At 54.4% G+C, this 22386-nt stretch overlaps 1 protein-coding gene across 1 annotated transcript in view; it reads left to right on the top strand.

The window, feature by feature from the left end:
* The first annotated feature begins 4950 nt into the window (after positions 1-4950).
* The window catches only part of MYO18B (myosin XVIIIB), a 239894-nt gene continuing 222458 nt past the window's right edge, over positions 4951-22386 (top strand). Inside the window, exons 1-8 of the mRNA XM_021703505.2 lie at positions 4951-4998; positions 6756-6914; positions 10942-12219; positions 12788-12854; positions 13636-13748; positions 15047-15223; positions 19608-19806; positions 21742-21884. Of these exons, the coding sequence (XP_021559180.2) occupies positions 4951-4998; positions 6756-6914; positions 10942-12219; positions 12788-12854; positions 13636-13748; positions 15047-15223; positions 19608-19806; positions 21742-21884 (2184 nt within the window). The remainder of the gene's footprint in view (positions 4999-6755; positions 6915-10941; positions 12220-12787; positions 12855-13635; positions 13749-15046; positions 15224-19607; positions 19807-21741; positions 21885-22386) is intronic.

The following is a 22386-nucleotide window of genomic DNA, read 5'->3' as shown; positions in this document are numbered from 1 at the left end:
TCCTGGGCTGGACCCTGGGCTGAGTTCTGCAGGCCAGCCTTAATGCATGGAGTCCAATAAAAATGAAAATATGACTCAGAGCAGTTATTGATGATCAAAAACATGCTCAGTATGGGGGTGTTCTCCTCTCATTTTACGGCTGAGAAAAATGAGGCTCAGAGAATTTCCTGGGGTCCCACAGGATAGTGGTGGTGGCAAGACATGAACTTGGGCCATGAGAACATGCTGCCTGCCCCTTGCGCCATGCCCCACCCTCCCCGATGCAGACAGCACAGGGGGAACATCAGAAATCCCTGCCACAGTCTCGCTGCCAAGGGCCTGCTCCATCCCTTCTCGGCTGCACTCCTCATCATTACCCATCCCTGCGCTCCTTCATTCATTCAACAAACATTTGCTGAGAGCTAAGTATGTGCCAGGCACTGTTCTAGGCACTGGAGCTACATAAAGGGACATAACAGATGGAAATTCTGGCCCTCATAGGGTCATGTTCTGCAGGGTGAGTCTGAAACTAAACAAAAAACAGCATCTAAAGCATGATGGACAGTGAAATAGCCATAAATTGCGGTGGGGGTGGGGCAAGAACAGGATAAAATGATGGGCGATCCCTGGCTAGGGTGGGGTGGAAAGGATGGGAGCTATGCCTCAATTTAAACAGTGAGGCCAGGATCAGTGACAAGATGAATCTGAGCAAAGACTTACCGTGCAGAAGGAAAAGCATTCAGAGCAGAGGGAACAGAATGTGCAAAGACCTGAGGTGGGAACCTGTGTAGAAGGTGCCTCCAGGAGGTCGGTGTCACTGCTGAGGAGGAGAAAGGGGCAGAGGCGTTAGGGCAGATGGTTGTGAGGGCCACGTGGGCCTCTATCAAGACAGGGGAAGTCACTGGAGGACTGACTGCTGCATCAGGACTGGACGTTTTGGGGGGTGAGAGGGAAAGCCTTGAGGGCTCTATGGGGCCGCTCAGATCCAGCATGTGTTCATGAAAAACTGTTTCAAGCTGTCCCCGGCTTTGGGGATCACCTTTCCTTTCCCCAGCCTCCCCCACCCCTAAGCGGTGACCAAAGACGTTATACCATGAATTCTGAGCATCTGGGGCCTCTTCATGGCTTACAACAGCAGCTGATGCAGCAGGTGCGCGTTTTAGGCCTGGAAAGGAACGTGGTGATAAGAACACCTACTTAAATTAAGGCTTGACAAAGCCTCCCCAGTGGCATTGGCTTCTGGCCCTGGGTCACTAGGACTGGCCTGGTGCCTCCAAGGGGCAGGTCGCAGGGAGTGATGGCCCCACGCGGAGCTCCCTCTCGTTGTCCCCCTGTGCTGTGGGACCTCTGGGCAGGCCAGCAGCCCCAGCTGAGGACACCCCGCACTGACAGCCAGGTTTCTCCCTGGAGCCTTGAAGCTGAGGGCGATCCTTGGGAAGCAGCCGCTGGACTGGCCAGGCCTGGGCTGGATGGGAAGGGGGGTGGGCTGTGGACAGGGCAGCTGCCTCCCGTCAGGCCTATTCATAGCCTGGGCTCTACTTCCCAGGCGCGTAGCAGTGCTGACTCTGGCCGTGAGCCACTTGGGGGCCTCCCCAGGGTCTCCCCTCCCCACCATCCCCGCCACCCCCCTCCCCCACAGGGACCTCACCTTGTGCGCCCTCTCCAGCTTCCTCTGTCTCTGCGAGCTGGGGAGTCCACACGGTGGGGAGTTCTTCCTCAAGGCAAAGACTTGGCTGTTCGCACTGAGACATGTTCCCAGGGTCTCCTCATGGGCTCATGACCTCATCAGAGCTGAAATGTCCTTTCTTGGATCTTTGGATCTTGAGATTACCTCTTGGCCAGGCCCCCCCAGGGGTGCTGGGGTCTCAGCCAGTCACATGCTGGTAAACACTTAACCGGGCAGCTCCTGGAACCAAAGCCCGATCTGACGCATTTGCCGGTTTCTGGGGCATAAACACTCCCAGAGCCAACTTCTTGGCTGTTAAGGTGACGCCACAGAACACGGAGCTGGAATAAGGTGGCCCCAGCGGGCTCCCATGAGATGGTGGGAGCCAGCTGCAACGCAGCCCCGGTCCCCCTCCCCCCACCCCCCAAGGTCCACCTCTCCAGCTTCTAAGATAGGCAGCGGGTGGGATCGCCTTGAACTCTGTGCAAGTCATCTTCTTATGGGTAAGTGCATAAGTCGCTGAAAGTGGCTACTCACAGGCCAGCCAGGCCTTTGGAAACTCTGGGATGATGGGGAAGGGGGGCATCTTCCATCACGGAGCTGGGAGGGGTCGGGGAGGGACACCGCTCCGCGGGCAGGCCCAGCACAGAACTGAGAAAAGTCGGAAGGAGGAGAAGACACCCATCCCTTCACTCATGACCGCCTCCACCAAGACCTTGGTGTATTTCCTCCCCCTCTTCACCTTCTGTGGAGTGTTTTGGGTTTTGCCCGTTTTGTTTTTTTTTTAAAGATTTTATTTCTTTATTTGACAGAGAGAGACACAGCAAGAGAGGGAACACAAGCAGGGGGAGTGGGAGAGGGAGAAGCAGGCCTCCTGAGGAGCAGGGAGCCCGACGCAGGGCTCGATCCCAGGACCCCGGGATCATGACCTGAGCCGAAGGCAGACGCTAATGACTGAGCCACCCAGGCGCCCCAGTTTTGCCCATTCTGGATGGTGTAGTGTGTGCAGGGTTGCGCTCTGCCTTCTGATCTTCACCAGACGACGCGAGCACCTTCCCGTGTTTCGGTGCCCGCTTCCCCAACAAGCCTCATACAGGTGCAGCCGCTTGGGAAAACAGCCTGGTGGTTTCTTAAAAAGTCAAACACGACGTGACCCCACGGCTTAGCAGTGCCACGCCCAAGGATCCACCTAGGAGAAATGGAAGCATATGGCCCACAAAGCTTTATGGGACTGTTCAGGGCAGCGCTTCTCATCGGGAACCCCATAAACAAGACACGGGCTATGTGTGCGATGGCACGTCAGTTAGCAACAGAGAGGAATCAAGTGCTCCCATACACAGCCATGTGGATGAGCCTCAAACACGGTCTGCAAAGTGGGAGAAGCCAGACACAAAAGATCGCAGATGCTAGGATCCCATTTATAGCCAACGTCCAGAAAAAGCAATCGATAGCAATAGAGATTTAGTGGTGGCCCGGCGCCGAGGGAGGGAACAGCTAGGGGCTGCAAATGGTCTGGAAGGGTCTTCTTGGGGTGATGGGATTGTGGTCTTGGTTGCAAAACTCTGTAAACTCATCTAAGGACGTCACGCTGTATGCTTAAAATGGGCGGATCTTAAGGCTGGCCTTGGAAATGATAGCTCCGTGGAGCTGTTTCAGAATGTTTCCTAAATACCGTTCTTGATGGATTCATAGTGTTCCCTCAAGTTAGGTGGGCTGGGATTTATTTGACCTTGTCTAGTTACCACACACCGGGGTTGTGTCTCTGGTTTGGGTGCTATAAGGGACCCAGTGATAAAAGTTTCTGTTTTAGGATCACTTCCTCAAACTTGTTTTCCAGAAGAGGCCTTTCTAGGGCAAAAGTTATGAACGTTTGTCAAGACTTTCAATTTGATCCTGAGGGTGTTGGGGGAGGTTGAGTTGGGGGGTTCTTTTCTAATTTTTTTTTGTACATTGGGAACAGTGACAATAAATGAGCCCCCCCCTTTTTTAAAGATTTTATTTATTTATTTGACAGAGAGAGAGAGAGCGAGAGCAGGAACACAAGCAGGGGGAATGGGAGAGGGAGAAGCAGGCTCCCTGCCGAGCAGGGAGCCTGATGTGGGACTCGATCCCAGCACCCTGGGATCATGACCTGAGCTGAAGGCAGACACTTAACGACTGAGCCACCCAGGCACCCTAAATGAGCCCCCTTTATTAAAAAAAAGACTCTCAGGATGATGCTAAACATGCTAAATCGTTTCCCCCCCCCCAAAGCACTGGGCCAATGAATAGTTTTGGTTCCTGTCTTTTCCTAATGCGTGGTGTCAAATTGTGGTGTCAACTACCCCCTCACAAAAGAAAACCACGCTATTCTGTGGTATCAAGTCAGGACAGTGGTTGTCCTCTGGGGGACAGTAACTTAAGAAGGGGGTGTGAGGGAGGGTCGGGGGGCTGGATTGTTTTGTTTATTTTTAAAATTATTTTTAGAAAGAGAGTGTGTTCGAGCAGGGGTGGGGGTGGGGTGGGGAGGGAGGGGCAGAGGGAGAGGGAGAGAGAGAATCTCAAGCAGACTCCCCGCTAAGCACAACGCAGGGCTCGATCTCGCGACCCATGAGATCATGACCTGAGCCGAAACCAAGAGTCGGACACTTAACCAACTGTGCCAGCCAGGTGCCCCTGTTTTGTTTATTTTTGAATTGAGCTGTGATTGCCCTCCAGTGAATTAATTGTACAGCCGGGTGAACTTTTACATGTGATGCACTTGTGGGGCCCTCTCCCAGATCAAGATATAGAACATTTCCATCACCCCAGGAGGTTCCCTTGTGCCCCTTTCCAGCCCAAAGCTAACAGCTCCTCCGACCTTCATCACCATAGATTAGATTGGCCTGATCTTATAAATAAAGCGATGTTTTTTATTCTTCATCAGGGTGCTGGTTAAATAGATACGGTCTTTGGGTGAGAGCCACTGAGCTGCATACTTCTGTATTTTCTGACATATGTTATATCTCAATGACAAGTCAAAGTGTGGGGTCAAGGGGAAAAGGATTTAGGGGCACTGTCCACCCGGCCACCAGCAGCCTCCATGCTGACCGGGGTCCTCCCCGTGGGCTGTGCCTAGCCGTGTGACCTTGGTCTGTGGCGCTGGTGGAGGGTGGGTGGGAGGAGGGCTGTGTCCAAGAGCTAACCTGTATCTCTCTTCTCTCCCCCGCCCCACCCATGTCTCCATCTGTCCGTCTCGTGTGCTGTGTGCATCCATAAAGCCACATTTCGTGCTGTCCAGCAGAGAACTCTGTGTCATCCCATCTCAGTCCTGACACCGCCTCAGCATGGCCATCTCATCACGCCTCGCCCTGTGGGAGCAGAAGGAAAGTAACGTTCAGGGCTCAGGCTACAGCCCTGGGGCCGACCGCCAAGTCAGAGGACAAGTCAGAGCATGGGTGGCCCAGGCTGTCCCCTCCCGCTTTAGGCGAGGAGTCTGGCATCCAGTGCCTCCCTGTGACGTGTCCAGGCACCCCCTCCATGCCCTCTCAGCCAGCTCTGGCTAGCCACAGCCTCTCCAACCCAGTTCATGAGCCCCTTGAACTCCTCTCATGACTGCCGGGTCTCTTCCGGTTCCTCAGTAGGCGGCGGGGGAATGAGGGTAGACCAGCTGTCCTGTCCGGATCGTCATGGCCACTCCCATGAGCACTGGGCTTGTGTGGGCGGTGGGGCAGAGACAGAGCTGTTGGCTGCCAGACTTCTGCCTTGAGGATGTGTTTCCGTGGCTCCTGCCTTCTGTCACCATGGAGAACTGGAAACGGGCCCTTCTTCCCAGTTATTCTTTTCCCCTTTTGTATTTTCTCACAAGATACCACGAAGGGCCGTCTCTTTCTCTGATGCCTCCTGTCTCCTTCACCGCACATCCCACCCTCGTGTGTGATTTGATGCACGGGAGGCTGAGGGGTGGGTGGTTGAGAAGTTCTCTCTGGCTCCCTCCTGGTTGCCTTTGTTCTCCCGGGCTGATCTGGGTGTAGTGTTGTGAATAATGCTGCAGGAATAAGAGGCTGACACCTGCTGAGTGGGCCTTAAGCTTCATTCTGTCTTATGACATGGCTTTCAGTCCCCGTCGAGAGGGAGAGGCGTGGGGTCCACGGGAGCCCAGCCTCGCATGCTCCCTGCTTCTCTCTCCCTGGATAGAGGTCTGCATCAACCAGCCTTAACCCCTGGCCTCTGCTTTGTCTCCTGGTCTCTCCTATCTCCTTTGGATTCCCCTTCTATCAGCTGGGCTGCAGAGATCAAGTCTTTGCCAGCCACACATGAGGACCTTGATAAGGAGCTTATTTTAACCAGCGTGTGGCTCTGCCGTAGAAAGCCCTGCAGATTTTTTTTTTCCCCCTCAGGGGTGGTCACAGTGATGCTGGTTAAAGATACAGCCCATTAGCAAGAGCAGGTCCCATTGCCTCAATCCCTAGGTCGTTGTGGTCCATGCAGGAGTCTCAGCTACACGCCAACTCCAGCCAGCTTGGGTTGAGGCCATGTTTCTAGTGTAAAATGCCAGATTCCAGCCTGCCAGCTTTAGGATCCAGTGGGGGGAGCCCCTGGCTGCCCGGATCCTTGTTTAAGGACCATCAAGAAGCCACAGGCCTGGGTCAGCGGAGTAGGCTGTTGCCAGAGGGTTGGACTTTTATATAAACCATTCCTTACCCTCCCATGTTCCTGGCATGCCATAGGTGAGTAACTGACTAATCTGTTATTTTAACTGCAAGCTGAGGCAGAGAATGTTCATGGTTCCCTGGGGTCCATCCCCTTTTGGAAAAGCTCCTTACGGACCAGGTCCTCCCAGAGTCTGTTCCATGCCAAGGAAGGGAACCGAGGGGCCAAACTCACATTATGAGGAAATTCGTTCCAGGCAGAAATCACGTTGACAGGTCGGCCTCTGCGGCTCAGGCATTCCATTTCCATGTGCTGCCTCACGGTGTCCCAGAGCCCCGCCCAACCTCATCTGCTTTGCCGCGGCCTCTCATACATGTGCTTGGTCATGTATGTCCTCCTCGGCCTCCTCCCAGGCTCCACTGCAAACTTTTCAAAGGTCCGCTTTCTCCCACTGGTTCACTCACTGAGCTTTCTCTTTCTTTGCTTCTGCAAAAAACAGATTCGGGAGGAGGACAAGAGCCCTCCACCATCTTCGCCCCCTCCCCTTTTCTCTGTCATCCCAGGGGGCTTCATTAAGCAACTGGTCCGGGAGACCGAGAAAGAGTCCAAGGAAGCAAGGCTGAAGAAAGAGGCAGTGCTCGCCTCTCCAGAACAAGAGGTAAGTGGCCCTCCAGGAAGGGGACTGGGTGCCAGTCAACACCTACCGTCCTGTCCTATGAACCCCCTGAGTCAGTCACCATCTTGCCTTTTCTCCTGCTCTCCTGGCTTGGAGGAATGTCCTTTCTTCAGCTGATCTACCAAACTCCTATGCCTCCTTCAAAACCCAGCCCAAATAGTACATGTCTGAAAAGCTCTGCCATTGCCTTCCGTCCTCCGACTCCCACAGCACCCTCTGTGTCTGCCTTAATTGTGGTTGGCATAGTTAAATATTTGGAACACCTCCTGTAGAACTTGGCCCAGAGTGAGTGCTCAGCAAATGTTTGTTTAATGAATGAATGAAGGATATCAGCTGATGTGCAATTATGGGGATCTTTTTACCCCTACTTTTGCAGAAAAAGGAACCTAGATGTTAGCTAAGGATGTGGAGTTGGCTTACTTTACATGGAAAAGATATTGAGTGACTGGTTATGTTCAGTTGTTGGTGATAGGTATATTGGTTGTTAAAATATCAAAACCTCTCCATACCAGGGGGCAAACAGGTGTGACCCCAGGCCCCCCCAGCGCCCTCCAGCTGCCCCTCCCCTGAGTCCCTCAGAATGGCCACATGCCAATAATTAAAGGGTTAATGCTTGGCACAAGTAGGGACCTCAGTACCCGGCTCCAGTTGGCATCATTTTTGATGGGTCGGTGTCCGCTAAATCCCCTAATTATTCTGAATAGTGCCGCGGGATTGAAGTCGTTGGACAAGATACAGCCCCTGTGCTTTAAGGACTTGCAAATTTATCCCTGATGGCGGCCAGTGCTGCCTCCGTCCTTTCCCCCAGGTCCTTAGCCAGGGAACCCCGGGCAAGATGATGAGGCTGGACACCAGGCAGGTGGGCTTGGGTGTTAGCACTGTTAGACAGACAGGGCACCTCCTTGTGTCTCTCCAGCGCCCCCTTGCGGTGGAGAAAATACTGCAGTGATTGGGCTGAGCGATCTGGTGGACCCCAGGGCCTGGAGTTGGCTTGGGCCTGGTGACCAGCCAGGCTCTGCCTCCCACTGCCCTTCAGCTGTTGTTTGCCTGTCCGGTCCCCCACGGGCCCGCCCCTGTCCAGTTACAATGGTTTCACTGCATAACGGCAGCAACTGTAGAAACATCCTGGCCAAGTCTTCTGGGGGAGGATTATGGGGAGGATGGGCTGTGTCCCCACCCCTGCCGGAGCCGGGCGTAAGTGGGGGCCAAAGTCAACCTCCATAGGCTGTGGTTAGGTCATGATGCTATGTGAGCGTGTGCTCTTTATTACTAGACGAGGTCCACTTTGCTGCTCACAGGCTCCCTTGAGCTCCTCTGCAGCCATGGGGTAGATGGGATTATACCCACTTCTCAGAGGCAGAGACTGAGGTTTAGAGAGGTCAAAGCAACTTGCTCAAGGTCAATGAGGCCAGATAGAGGCTGAGGCAGGGCAAGTGTCTGTGTGTTCTCTGCTCTGGTGAGCCGCCTCGGGAAGGGCCAGTCTGGGGAGCAAGGTGGCTGATGTGGCCACAGAGGCCTGGCCAGCAAAGTGTTCCACAAAGCTGCAGACCACGCCAGTGTCACGGGGCACAAGTTAAGGAGCAGAGCTGAGCATAGGATGGGGACAAACTGTCACCCCAGGGCCTAGGCAGAGACTCAAAGCCAAGCCACAGGATGGACAGGCCTCAGACCACAACAGGTGTCTGGACCATGGGCCAAGATGTTCCTGGGGCAGGAGCATGGCAGCCTCGGGACATGTTTCTGCGAGGCAGTGAGCCCTGGCTGGTTCTTGCCAATTTAATTTTCTTGTCCCAATCGGTAAATAACTGGATTCTCTCCTTAACCCAGCACAAGGTCTTCGTGTAATCCTTGCAAGGAGCCATTAGACTCTGTCACCAGTTTGCAGGGAGTTAAAACAAGGCTCAGAGAGGTGACTTGGTTTTCCAAAGACCAGGCAGCCGGTGAGACAGGGAGAGGCTGGGACAACCCTGGGGCAGAAAGGGGCCCATATCAAATGTCAGGAGAGCTGGGTTCCAGGCCCCATCACTCTGTGTGGTCCAGGCCTTGGTGTGCTCATCTGTAAAAGGGACGTGTGGGAATTGCCTCTTGGCCTCAGTGATTCTAGAGGTAACTCCTCCCCCGTCTACCAAGAAGGCCGCAGAGCAGACTGGGGCTTTGGTGACTAAGAAAATCCAAAGGAGGAGAGTCCATGGGTGGGAGGGAGGGAGGGTAGAGTTGGGTTATCTTGTTTGGCTCAGATCCATGTTACTATCTCTGCTATGGTGGTTTGGTTAAAAATAAGGCACTGACTCACTTTTCAAAAATGGTACAGACAGTGGTGATGTTTGCCAAGTGCAGCCAAGCCCCTTTCCAAGGCTAGGTCCTGCTTGGCTCCTGGTCAGACTGAGCCACTAAGCCGTGGGCCCTGGAGCTGGCGTTCTGAGTCCTGGCTACACAGGGGAATCACCTGGTGAGGGCGCCACAACCCAGATCAACTCCCTCCAACTCTCTGGGACTGGGACCAGAGCATCAGTACTTTTGTAAAGCTCCCAGGAGATTCTGGTGAGTCCTAGGGACAAGTAAGGCTGTTAATATGCATCAGTTAAGGGCACTGAGCTTAGCGCCACAGACGTCTGCCTGACTGTACATCCTGACTTTGTCTCTTGGGCCACCTGATATCCTGTGTTCCCTTCTTTATCTGTAGAATGGTGGGAGGGCCATTCAGAACCTACCTCACTGGGTCCTTACTGGGGTTAAGTAGGATATGATGGCGATGTAGGGCCCTTTGCAAAAGGGATCTGTGTGTGGTGGCTATTATGACTATCATCATCACCATCATCATTACAAAGCTGTAGATAGAGACCGTGTCCTTGAGGCATCCACCACCTGAAACGGGACAGAAACACATATCGAAGCTCGAATGGGATACAGACTGTGATCATCGCTGCAGACGGTGCCCCGGGGCCTCCGGGGTGCATGAGACAGGTTCTGACTGAGGTCTGCAGGCGGAGATTTGCGGAGGGGATGGCATTTGAGCTGGGTGTGGAAAGATGAGTGGAGCATGGGCTGGTGAAGGCAGGAGGAGCATTCCAGGCAGCAAGCTAACGGGAACAGAAGCACGGAAGCAGAGAACTGTCAGGTGTGGTAGGAGATGCCCCCATGTGGCTCAAGCATGGGGACAAGCAGGGACAATAAGACCAAATGGAGGGTGGTGACTCCTTGTTGAGGGCTTTGGATGGCAGAGGATGGTATGGAATCATTTTCCTGTAGGCTAGGGGCTGCTGCCAAAATCTTTTGAGCGGGTTTAAAATAGTTGGCAGCAAATCGAAGGGACAGCAGTCCAGACTATGACAACAGCCCAGGTGAGTGTGGAGCCGGGCTTGGGAAGGGAGACACAGGGGTGAAGCCATGCAGGGTGGAACCAACATGGTCCTGGGGCTTTGGGTGCAAGAGGAGGGTGAGAACCCCAGACCCCCAGGTCCAGGTGTGTGGGAGGCCAGGGTCAGTATGGTCCCTGATGGCAGAACCCAGACTCAGGCAGGCGGTGAAGCCAGGCATCAGGGCAGACCTGCCCCCTGGGGTTCTTTCTCTAATCGGGGCGGGAGGACCTACTCTGTGCTGGGCTCAGTTTCCTATATTGTCATGAATCATAATGCTCGCCCTTTGAGGTGGGCCATGATGATCCTCATTTTACTGATAAGGAAACAGGCTCAGAGAGGGGAAGTAATTTACCTAAAGCCACACAGCTAACGAATGGCAGAGTGAGGAGCTGAATTTGGGTCTGTTGGGCTCCAAAGTCTACTCTCCTTCCACTCTTGTCACTTGGTCTTGAGACGCCAGGCCAAGGTCCAGGGTGTTGGGGCTCGGCTCGCTGCCTGGCCCAGTGCCTGTCAGATATTAGTGCTTGAAGGTCTTTGGATGGATGAATGGCTGGGTGGACAAAGGAATGAGTGAGTGAGTGAGTGAGTGACCGAATGGCAAAGCCGGCTGGTCAGCAAGCAGCTAAGTGTGGTTGTGGCCTCTCTCCTAGACCCCAGAAATTTCCACTAGCCAACCCAAGAGCAAGTCCAACAGTGACACCAAATCTGGAAATCAGCAAATTTGCCAAGGCAACCAGTCAAGCTCTCCGCAGAACTCAAACATTCCGGGCAAGAAGAGCGAGGGGGCCGGCCCCACAGACCCCGTGCTGATGACCAGCATCAATGGCGAGAAGCCCCAGGAATCGGGCCCTAGTGGGACACCAGCCAAAAAACCCCTGCCCTTCAAGAGAGGTGTGAGACGGGGTGACGTGTTGCTGATGGTAGCCAAGCTGGACCCAGACTCAGCCAAGCTGGAGCAGAGGACCCAGGCCCATGATGCCCCTGCCTGCAAAACCCCACCCCCAGCCACAGACCCTGGAGGGGAAAAAAAGGGCGGGACTCCAGGGACTCCTCGTGGCCCTCAGGCCGGCACTAAGGACACAGCCCCAAAGGCTGAGAAGACTCAGACTGAGGGTGTTGCGGACCCAGGAATGGTGCTACCGACAAAACAAGGTGCAGGGGGGAAAGGGGGCAGGGCCCCCCAGACCAAAGGGCTGAAAGGGGGTGAGCTCCAGGGTAGAGAGGGGCCAGGCGAAGGGGGGTGGCAGGAGACAGCAGAGAAGGGGGAAGGGGACCCCCCAAACACGATGGCAAAGGGGAATCTCTCCAAGGATGCAGGTGAAGGGAAGTGGGCTGGGGCCCAAATCCAAGTGAGAAAGTGGGGAGGCTCCCTGGGCAGAAGGAGCAAGTGGGACGGTCCCCAGAGTAAGAAGGACAAAGAAGGTATGCTCCCAAGTAAGGCAGAGAAGTCAGAGGGCCCGCAGATCAAGGCGGAGAAGGTGAGCAAAGGGCAGGGGAAGCCCGGGAAGGTGGGAGAAGTTCCCGGACAGGTAGAGAAAGCAGGGAAGCCTCAGAATGTGCCTGGGAAGGCAGGTGAGCCCCAGGCTAAGGTAGGCAAGGAAGGGCCACCTCAGGGTGAGTCCGTGGAGGCAGGTAAAGCTGGGGGGAAGACAGAGAAGGGCCGTAAAGGCCCCGAGGAGGTGGGTGCACGCAGGGAGACCCCAGCAGCTGCTGGGAAGGAGGGCTGGCCAGACAGCAGAGGGCAGAAAGCTGGGGAGCCCTGCGCAGGAGCAGATGATGGAGCCGAGGCCCCGGAGACGGAGCTGGAAGGACGCAGACCACCTGCTCTGGAGGGCCAGGCAGAAAGGTCTCAGACTCGGAAGGAGAGTGAAGAGGGGCCAGCCCTGCCGGAGGGGAGCAAAGGAGGAAAGAGCGAAGACTCGGATCAGGTGAGGGGCTGCAGCCCCGGGAGTGGGGTAGGGCAAGAGGGACCCTCCAGAGAGGGAGGGATGGGACAGACTTGCCCCTGGGGGTGAATAAGGCAGGATAGAGATGGACAGGGAATCGGAGAGGGATGGCCAGCTCGAGAAGAGGGCATAGCACTTCCTCCTCGATATGCTGGGGTCTGGAGGCCCCCACTGCCCCTGTCCCGGGTTAAGATTCTCCACAGCATGAGGGAGGTCCCAATAATGGGAGATGTCCTCTCATGGTTCAGCTTACTCACCCTGTCACGTGCTAGTTCTCAAACTTGCATAACTAGATTGCTCAAAATGCAGATTCCCGGGCCCCACCTTGGAGCCTTCATTCGAAAGGTCAGGGGTGGGGCCAAGGCATCTGCATGTAAATAAGCCCCCCCCTCCTTGCTCTCCCTTGGGGAAATTCTGATTTCAGTGGTCCCGGATCGCACTGTGAGAAGCTCCCATGTAAAGGGTTCGCTGCTGACTCAGGGTGGGGTGGGGGTGGGGCTGGGGTGGGGCTGGGTCCTCTTGGTCTGATTTATGTGATCTTTGCTTTCAGGCTCCTGAGGACAGATGGTACGAGGCAGAGAAAGTCTGGCTGGTTCAGAAGGATGGATTCACTCTTGGTAATTAAGGGTGTTAGCACCTAAGTAGGGGAGGGTCTAAGTATTTTCCTCTCGCGCCCCCTCCGCTGCTAGTCGTATTTGCCAGATCACAGTTTTGGGCAGGGGGAAGGTGAGGGGCAAGGAGCAGCCGAGTCTAGGGTGGGAGTCTGTGGCTTTTGGACTGGGAAGAGTTGAGAATCATTTGACCCATGGCAGCTGGTCTACTGGGGACTGTTTCCAAAGGCATTTACGCCTTGGTAACTAACGAAGTTCATGAATGCACGGAGCATTGGTGGGCTCGAGTGTTCTTCAAGAAAATGAAGCGTAGTGCAAATGGGCAAATAGATTTCATCTCACGAGTCCACTTCTGTCAATTAGTTGGGACCACCCTCTACTGAGAAGCAATTATGAGTCCCCATCAGAACGCAGCTAGGAAGAGTGATTGATTAGTGATGTCTGCCACCGACCCTGGAATGGGAAGTGGCAGCTGGTGTAGCATTATCTGCCATCCCAGGTCTAGATATGAGATGGGTCAGTGCACCCAAACATCAGGGTGCCTGCCCTGTGCCTGGCACTGGGCCTGATGATTAAAGCCCAAGGTGAGTCAGACCCAGCTCCTGTCCTCAAAGATTTCGGGGTCACAATTCAGAACCCTCCATGTGAGTAGGCCCCCCAAGGGGAGACACAGTGCTGCCCCTTTCTGACCCGAACCAGGATCCCTCTTTAAGCTCCCTGGTCTGGCTGCTCGCTTAGAGCCTGTCTTTTCTCTTTCTCCCTCTCTCTCTCTCTGGGCTGTCACCAGCAACTGTGCTGAAGCCAGATGAGGGGACAGCTGACCTGCCGGCAGGAAGGGTACGACTTTGCATCGATGCTGACAAAACCATCACCGAGGTGGATGAGGAGCATGTTCATAGGGTGAGCCCTCTGTCCCCCTCCCCACCTGCTCCGCGCCTTCTTTCCCCACCCCTGCAAGAGAGGTCCTTGTACCTGACTGCACATACTGGAGGGAGTTGTAAGGAAGACCATCCCTGATCTCATTGCTCTGCTGGTGGTATATTGTCAGGGGGCTTTGCTCTATCCCAGTGTTCTCTTCGTGGGACACATGAACAGACGTGTGTCAGAACTGGGAGTTCTGCTTGATCCAAGGAAGTGCTGGCTTTTCATTTTATGGACATTGCAAATCATGCTACAGAGCATGTTTCCCTTTTCACCCTGGCTGCCAGGGAACTCAGAGCCAAATTTGCAGCTTGCCATTAGCTATAGCTTAGGTTTCAATGGCCGATTACTTGGGGTATTAACTTTTCTTTTGGTTGATAAGCCCAATTGTGTTTTGCATAATTTTTGTAGTACACATGAATCTTCTTGAGGTTTAGAGTCTAATGATGGGAAAAATGGTCCTGTCCTGATCCTTTTCCACCTCTCACAGCATACTAATCAAGGTGTTTCTTCCAGGAGCTCCTTGTGGGTCTCATTCATCATTCCTCCTTCTCTACCTTCTGCCCGCCCCAGGCCCTCTACTCCTGCTGGTGTTCAGAGTTTGTAGTGAGCCCCTGTCCTTAAAAAAAAGGCTGACCCATGAGGAGCCTGAGCTTGACCCAAACCGCATAGCATCAGGTCCAGAAAACTCTTTGAAGCTGGAAAGAATAGTAGGAAGCCTTTTAGAATGGATGCCCCAAGGAGAAGCTGCAATCACCCCTTGCTTCTGGAAGAGTTTGGGCATATTTCCAAGGGATCAATGCATGATGGGCTATCAGAGAAACAGGGCTGTTCGGCCACTGGCCTTCATTCTTGAGTGTCACAGAACACCTGCAGGGCTCCCTGGTAAGACCCGGAGAGGGGGCAACAGGCATGCACACTTGCTCACTCTGGACCACCACCCTTCCTGTGGTCTCTGAGACACAGGAACCTCTCCGAATCTTGCTGTGTCTCTCCGGAGCATCTCCCCTCCCAGGGCAGTGAGTGCAGGAGGGAGGACCAGCGGGAAGAGACAGGTGGCTCTCAGGATGTACGGAGGGCAAAGGAGCAGGGGTGTCCTTATTTCATTTGTAGGGTTCTGTTTCTCTCTCTCACCAGAGTCTTCGCGCTCTGTCCTGGTCTGAGGCAAACAGCTCTCCAGGGACGGGGTCACGGGGGCTCTGTGTGTGTGCGTGCGCGTGTAGGGCTGGGGGTGGTGGTATGGAGGCCCAGAGGACACTTTGTGTGATGCTTCACAGGCTAACCCCCCTGAGCTGGACCAGGCTGAGGACCTGGCCTCCCTGGTCAGTGTCAACGAGTCAAGTGTCCTGAACACGCTTCTACGCCGCTACCGGGCACAGCTGCCCCACACCTTCAAGGGGCCAGACCTGATTGTCCTCCAGCCCCCAGGGCCCCCAGCGCCCTCCGCAGGCAAGGTGAGCGGGGTCATGGGGACAGGGCCAGGGACAGGTGCCTGACGGGCAGGGTGGGGTGGGGTCCCCTCTGCATCTCAGGGGAGAGCAGGGCAGCCAGAAGCCCCCTGCAAACCCATCTGTGAGTAGCATCCTGCCAGATAGAAGATCCGGGGCACTGTGGGCATCGTGGTCATCGAGGACCGCCTGAGCCCCGCTCCGTAGAGGGGAACGATGGGTCACGGCTGGAAACAACGGGGGCGTTAGAGACTGTAATGACGACAGAAAATACCGAACAAATATCAGCTCCGTGCCAGGCACTGCTTCAAGCACCTACCTAGTGTCTCCGCTAATGCTCACGCACACCTGCAAAGACAGGACCTTTACCAGCTGCCTGTGGCAGATGCAATCTGCGGGGTCGGCCCTCAAATTCCGCAAGGGGTGAGACCCAGGCCGCCAGCCTTTCTGTGCTCCGAACTCCACGCTGCACATTCAAGAGTCCTAGACATCCACATAAATCAGGAACCAGAAGCCTCGATTCTGCTTTTACTTGGTTTTTTTTATCCTGCAAGGTGTAGAAATGGCCGGGTTTTGGCAAGACAGTCTCAGCAAAGGCGAGTTCTCAGCGCCCCCTTGTGGCGATGCCTGCAGCCACACCCGAGCCACCTGAGCCCGATCCCCTCCTGGTCCCACAGGCTGATTGAGATACTGAGGGAGGGTCTCTGATGCCGGGCGTGGGGGAAAAGAGCAGGGAAGAAGACAAAGAAGCCTGCCCTTGTGGGGCTTCCATTCTCGAGGGGGAAGACAGGCTAGACTAGCAAAGACAACAGTGGGTAGAGCGGCTGAGTGTGGGGGAGACAGTGGGGAGGCGGGGACCAGCGGGGGACTGGGTCACAGCAGGTCTTACACGAAGTCATAAGGATTCCGGCTTTTGCCCTGAGTGTGATGCCAGCTTCTGGGGGTCTTCAGCAGAGACGTGAGATACCGCGGGTTATCAAAGACTCCCCTCAGCTGCTGGGTGGAGGGTAGGTGGAAACGGGATGAAGTGCAGGCAGGACACCTGCTGGAGGTCTCACCTGGGCGCTGTGATGAGGACTTGACAGTTGGGGAAGGTGCAAGCCTCTAGCACAGCCACTAATGCCCCCCACCCCGGGGTGACTTGGAAAGATCACGACCTCTCTTTGGCCTCGTTGTTCTCATCTGTTAATTGGGGATGAAAAGCTGCATCTTGCCCCCTGGTGTACCATGGGACAAATCTATCCATAGCCCGCAAATGATGCTAAAGTCCATTAAAAAAAGGGCCGATGGCTCTGAACCTCCCTCCAAGACTCCTCTTCTCTAGGACACACCACCGCACCCGTCAGGTGCTCCCCAGCCCCGCCCCCGCCCAGCCCTGTTGTCTGTGTACCTGTGTACTCTCACCTCCCTTGCTGTGAGGCCTGTGCTCCTGCTAGTACAACCCCAGGCCTCCGAGCCTTCCAAGAAGCTGTGTGGTTCCGCTTGCTCCTTAGAAGCCCCTGGGAGATTTCGTACAGGCCCTACAGTGAGCCAGATTCTTGCTGACCATGCTGGACTGAAGCATCCTTTGCAGAGCCTGAAAGTGTAGGCATAGGAACATGCTCTGTAAGGAGGAGTTTGAGTCAGGTGATGCCCCAGAATCCTGTAACCCTGGGATGGGAGCGGGCCCCGCTCAACGGTCCCGCTTCCCAAACCCCAACCCGAAACCCCCTTCTCCACTTTGGCTGAGTCACGGCCGGTTCCTCAAATGGCCACCAGGTGGGAGCACAGACCTGCGGTGAGTCTGGGCCTGGGGCCACCTTGCAGATGGGCTTGGTGGAGCCTGGGGTGGGGCTGGGGGGGCCTTTCTCACTGGGGGCGGCTGGGAGCTGAGTGTGTGCCTGGGGGTGGGTGCAGGGGTGCGTGGGTGTGAGCATGGGTGTGAATGTGCGCAGTGTGGACGGGTTCAGCTCCGTGTAACGGTGGCCTCTACCATTGTTGGGCAAGTGTGCCCGTGAGCACCATGCGAGGCACGTGAGCATGCGTGCACCTGTGTGTGTACATGGGGGCCTGGATTGGGAGGATCCTCCCTCTGCCCTTCCAGCGCCCCTCCCGCCCCCGAGGGGGCTGACAGGTGGGATAGCCTGTCCCTTGAACTTCAGCGTTCCCCGAATGCGAGGTGGCTTCGGGGCTCAGACCCCAGGGCCCTCTGCCCGCTGCATGCGCGAAGGCCATGTCCAGCCAGTGCGGGGGCGTGTCCCACCTTTGCCAGCTTTGGGGATCCTGTTGAGCCCTGTGTTTTGTGTCAGGACGGGGACTCATTATTGCGTTTGGGTGTCTTGGGCAGGGAAGGCCAACAGAGGATTGGGGGCCAAAGGTCCAGGCGAGGGGAAGAGCCGCCATACTGGGGTTTGCGCCCCTGGTCCTGCTAAGGCAGTGGAGAGGGCAGATGGGGTCTCGCTGGGCCCCGGGGTCGCCTACATGTCAGGCCAGGCTTCGGATGACCTCCTCCAGCCGGGCCCGCTGCCCTGCCCATTTTGGTGCCTTTCCACTGACCACTCTGCCTCCCATCGGCCTCTTGCCTTCCACCCAAAGGCCACGCTAAGCAGACTTCTGTCAAGGTCACCAGTGGCTTCCCTGCTGCCCAAACCCATTGCCAGATGCTCAAGTCTCTGGTTTCCCCTTACTTGGCCCCCAGCAGCATTTGGCGTGGCCAAGCCCCCCCCTTCCTGCAGACGCTCCCTTCCCGAGCCCCAGGACTCCCCTGTCCTGGTTTTCCTTCTGTCCGCTGGCCCTCCTCCTCAGCCTCCTTCACCCGCTGGTCTCCCTGACCTCCCCAAGGCCAGGTGCCCCGTGCCTGTCCCCACACCTCTTGTCTCCTCCTCCTTAAACGCCCACTTCCTGGGTGATCTCATTCAGGCTCATGGCTTTAAAATGTCTCCCATGAGATCTAGTTTAATTCTTTGTTTTGTTTATCATCTGTCTCTTCCCAGCAGAAAGCAAGCTCCACAGGGCAGGGCTGTTTTGTTTTAAGTCAGATTTATTAAGGTATAATTTACATACGGTTCAATTCAGCCTTTCCAGCCTATAGTCCTGGAAGTTTCCAACACACGCAGATGGTTGTGTGACCAACTCTGCCATCAATTACAGGACAGTTCCTAGTTCTCTGGACCCTGTATCGTCCCCCTCCACTCCCATGTCCTGCCCCTTGGCTGCCACTGATCTGGGTTGTGTTTTTTGTTTTTTGGGTTTTTTTTGGTCCCTAGAGTTGGGCCTTTTCTGAAAAGTCATATAATTGGAATGGTGCAGCCCATCACCTTTGAATTGGCTTCTTCTACTTCCCACGATGCATTTCACGTTCAGCCATGTGGCCCGTGGTTCTTGTACTGTGTGCGTGCCCTGGCCTATCCGCTCACCGGGCGACCAGTTGTCCCAGTTTCCCCAGGATGGAGGGGTTTTCCAGGACAGGGGACTTTCAGTGGTCAAACCTCAATGGCAGCTTACCTCCATTCCCTCGTTCAAAGGCACTTGGGTTGTTTCTAGTTTCCAGTGACTTCAAATATATATCCAATAAAACTGGTGCCATTGAGGGTTTTTGGTGAACTTATATGGCCGTTTCTCTTGGGTAAATACTTAAGGATGAGATTGCCGGGTTGGATGATGAGCGTACATCTCACTCTTTCCCAGAGTGACTGTATCATTTTAACCTTCCTACCGGCATCGTATGAGACTTCCAGTCGCTCTGTATCTTCACCAGAACTTGGTAGTGGGTGTTAAAAAAATTGTTAAGCTTTTTTTTAAAGGCATTCTAATAGGTATATAGATTTTCTTTACCCATTTTGCGTAGCGCTGTGCCCCCCCCCCCCCCCCCCAGTGCCTGGAACAGTGCCTGCCACATAGTCGACACTCCATATATATATTTTTTTTATATATTTTTTAATGAGGAGTAAATGAATGGCCGAATGGATGGCTGAATGGAGTGGAGGACCTCAGGTATTACCTAAAACTGTTATGACAAATACATGGCATACATACCACCAGCTACCCCATGCCTCATTCTGTTTCCGTGGCAGACATCAGTAATCAATCTTGCCATTTTATCCAGCTGCCTCATTCTGGGCAAGTACTAGCCAATAATGAGCTAACACAAGCCTCCGGGGAGCTAGAGAGGAGACCCAGACTCGGAGCAGGCTCAAAGGCTGCTGAAGGACTCATAGTGGGTCAGGGGCAAGATTAGACCCCAAGGCTGGGCTTTTGCCAGTAAAATTCAAGACTCCTCTGACAAGGCTGGGGTAGGATGACAGGCAGGGATATGGGTCTGGGTTTGAGGCTGGGGTGGGGCACTGTCTTGGAGTGCTCCCTGGGCACTGGCTGGGGTGGGAAGACTGATGTGTAGGATATCTTCTTGCAGGTGCCCGGGGGCCGCCGGCATGGCTTGCCAGCCCACCTTGGCTCCCTGGCACATCGGGCATACTGGGCACTACTGAGCCAACGGAGAGACCAGAGCATCATGGCCCTGGGCCGCAGTGGTGCTGGGAAGACCACCTGCTGCGAGCAGGTCCTAGAGCACCTGGTGGCAATGGCGGGCAGTGTGGATGGCAGGGTCTCAGGTACAGTGGTCTCCAGATGACATGTGTTGGGGTGGGTTGTTGGGGAGGGTGGGGAGAGTTGGAGGGGGCACTGGGTTGCTCCTCCTTATGTCCATTCAGCTAGCATTCACTGAGCGCCATGTTTGCTTCTGGGGAGGGCCACCTGTGGTCCATTGGACACCCCTGTGCAAATTAGAAAAAGGTACTCCTTCCTCAAGACATTCACAGCTATCTGCAGAACAATCATCATACACTGACATTGTTAGAACCAAAAGCTTGCCTGCCATGTGCTGGGAAATCATCCTAATAAATATACAAACCTATGATTGTATGATGTAAATGACGTGCCCCTTAGAAAAGGTGTCCTTGTACAGTGCACAACCTGCTCAACTGTACAGAGGACCCAATAAGTAAAGACAGAAGGGCAGGGACTATGCTCATGAGGAGTTGACAGCCGGAAGGGAAACCGAATTTCATATATGTTCCAAACTTGAATGCTCTGCACAAAGTGCTGGCAGAGCTGGTTAGGAGAGAGGTGGGGGGAGCCCAGAGGAGAGGGGAGTGGGGGTTTCCTTGAGGAAACGATGTTTCTGCTAGGTTTTAAAGAGAGAGTACCAATTAATAATAATAATAATTTTTATAATATTAATAATAACCGTAGTAAACATTTGCTGTGGACTTACGTGCCCGGTCCTCTTCCAAGTATATTAACTTATTTATTATTTAAAGCAGCTTTATGAGGTAGATATTATTCTTCAAATATTATAGGTGAGGCCATTAAGACTCAGAGAGGTTAACTATCTTGCCCAAGGCCACACAGCTAATACATCCTAGAGCTGAGAGTCAAACCCAGACATTCTGGCTCCAGAGCTATAGCTCTTGGGCCCGTGTTCTCGATGTTTCTTTCATTGTTGCACCCCTAAGGAGACTTTTTAGACATTTTTTCCCCCAATCCTCCCCTACCAAGAAATGTTAATGCCACAGATATACCATGACCTCTTCGTGCAGTGTTTGCTTATCTGTGCTTTATACGTTAGAAAGTAAAATTCTCCCCACCTGCAAGAGTCAGCTTTTGCCCTCTTGGGGGCAATATCCTCTCCGCTGAGAAGTCACGGCCCAGGCCATGTTGCTTTTCGAGTCGTCACAATTATAATACTAGCCACACCACCTTTGGAGCATGTTCTAAACACTTCATATTATTAAAATCTTTTAGGCTGCGTGACAACTGCATGATGTAGGTACTATTATTATCCCCATCTTCAGATGAGGTATCAGAGGCATAGAGAGGCCGATTTGCCCCTAATTAGGTAACTAAGCCGAGGCAGAGCCCATATTCAAATCCCCTTAAGTACTGTGTGTGCTACTGCCTACTGGGGTTATCCCAAAGTTTAGCCATCGGTGGCTCTTCACCTGGCCCATAGTAGGGGCTGGGGATAAAATGGGGAGAGGCACCAGTCTTGGCACTCTCAAAATGTAGTTCTGCTGTGAGTGCGTGCGTTGGAGGGTGGGAGTCAGGATAGGCTGTATCCAGGTGCCTGCACAGTGCCTAGCGCATAGTAGGTGCCCAATAACTAGTTGTGGAGAGACTGCAGGGCTTTTCAAGACTGCTGCTACCCCGTGAGCTCCCCCAGAGCAAGTCTGAGAATGTTCAGGCCCTGCACTCCTGCATCAGGCTCAGAAGGCCCCTGTCATCGGACTGTATCTGTCCTGGCCCCGTGTGTCTCCCCTTCTTGACTCAGTCTTGCTGCCCCTGTATCCTGCTTGCAGGACACAGCGGGGCAGCAGTGAAATGCGTGTAGTTTAGTGCTGAGCTGGGGAGGTGGTGGAGAGCCTGCTGGGGCTTGGGGCCAGATGGGCCTGGACCGGTGCAGCCTCCAGTGGGGAAGGTCATCCTGTGAGAGGTGGGGGTGGCAGCTCCTGGGTCATGGGTGATGCCCTGCCTCATGCCTCCAACAGTGGAGAAGATCCGAGCTACCTTCACCATCCTCCGGGCTTTTGGTTCCGTGTCCACGGGCCACAGCTGCAATGCCACCCGGGTCACCATGGTGATGTCACTGGACTTCAATGCCACGGGGCGAGTCACGGCCGCTCAGCTGCAGGTGGGTGCTCTGGGCGGACGGGAGCGGAAGGCCCTTGGGGCTGCAGTGTCCCCAGTCCCACCCAGCAGAGGCCACGCCTCCACCTGGGACCCTGGAATATATCTCAATGGTTGTGGCCCCCAGCTCCTCCCCACCTCGCTCAGCACCCCGGAGCATCACCGGCCTGTCTGCACCTCCGAATGTCGCGGGGATGAAATATTCATGGGTAAATATGTAACTCAGCCTCTCATTAGCTGGGTCTTAAAAGTGTAAGCTGAAATTAAAGAGACGCTCGCCAGCCTTCTGCGGCCCCGCTGCGTGTAACCAACACATGGCCTGTTTGTTCCTATCTCCATGATCACCCGTGTCTCTCTCCCCTTCCCACCTCAAACATGCTGTTTGAGCAGAAAATAGGATTAGTTTATTAGAAGGGTGGTTTGTACACCGAGCTGGGATAATATCCAGACTCAAAGAAAACTCATCAGTGACAAATAAGTCCCTTTTCTGTCCTGGCCCTGCCATT

Source organism: Neomonachus schauinslandi, chromosome 14, assembly GCF_002201575.2.
Source record: "Neomonachus schauinslandi chromosome 14, ASM220157v2, whole genome shotgun sequence".
In the NCBI taxonomy this organism is placed as follows: domain Eukaryota; kingdom Metazoa; phylum Chordata; class Mammalia; order Carnivora; family Phocidae; genus Neomonachus; species Neomonachus schauinslandi.
The sequence above is the reverse complement of the archived record's forward strand: the minus strand, read 5'-3'. Positions and strand labels throughout refer to the sequence as shown.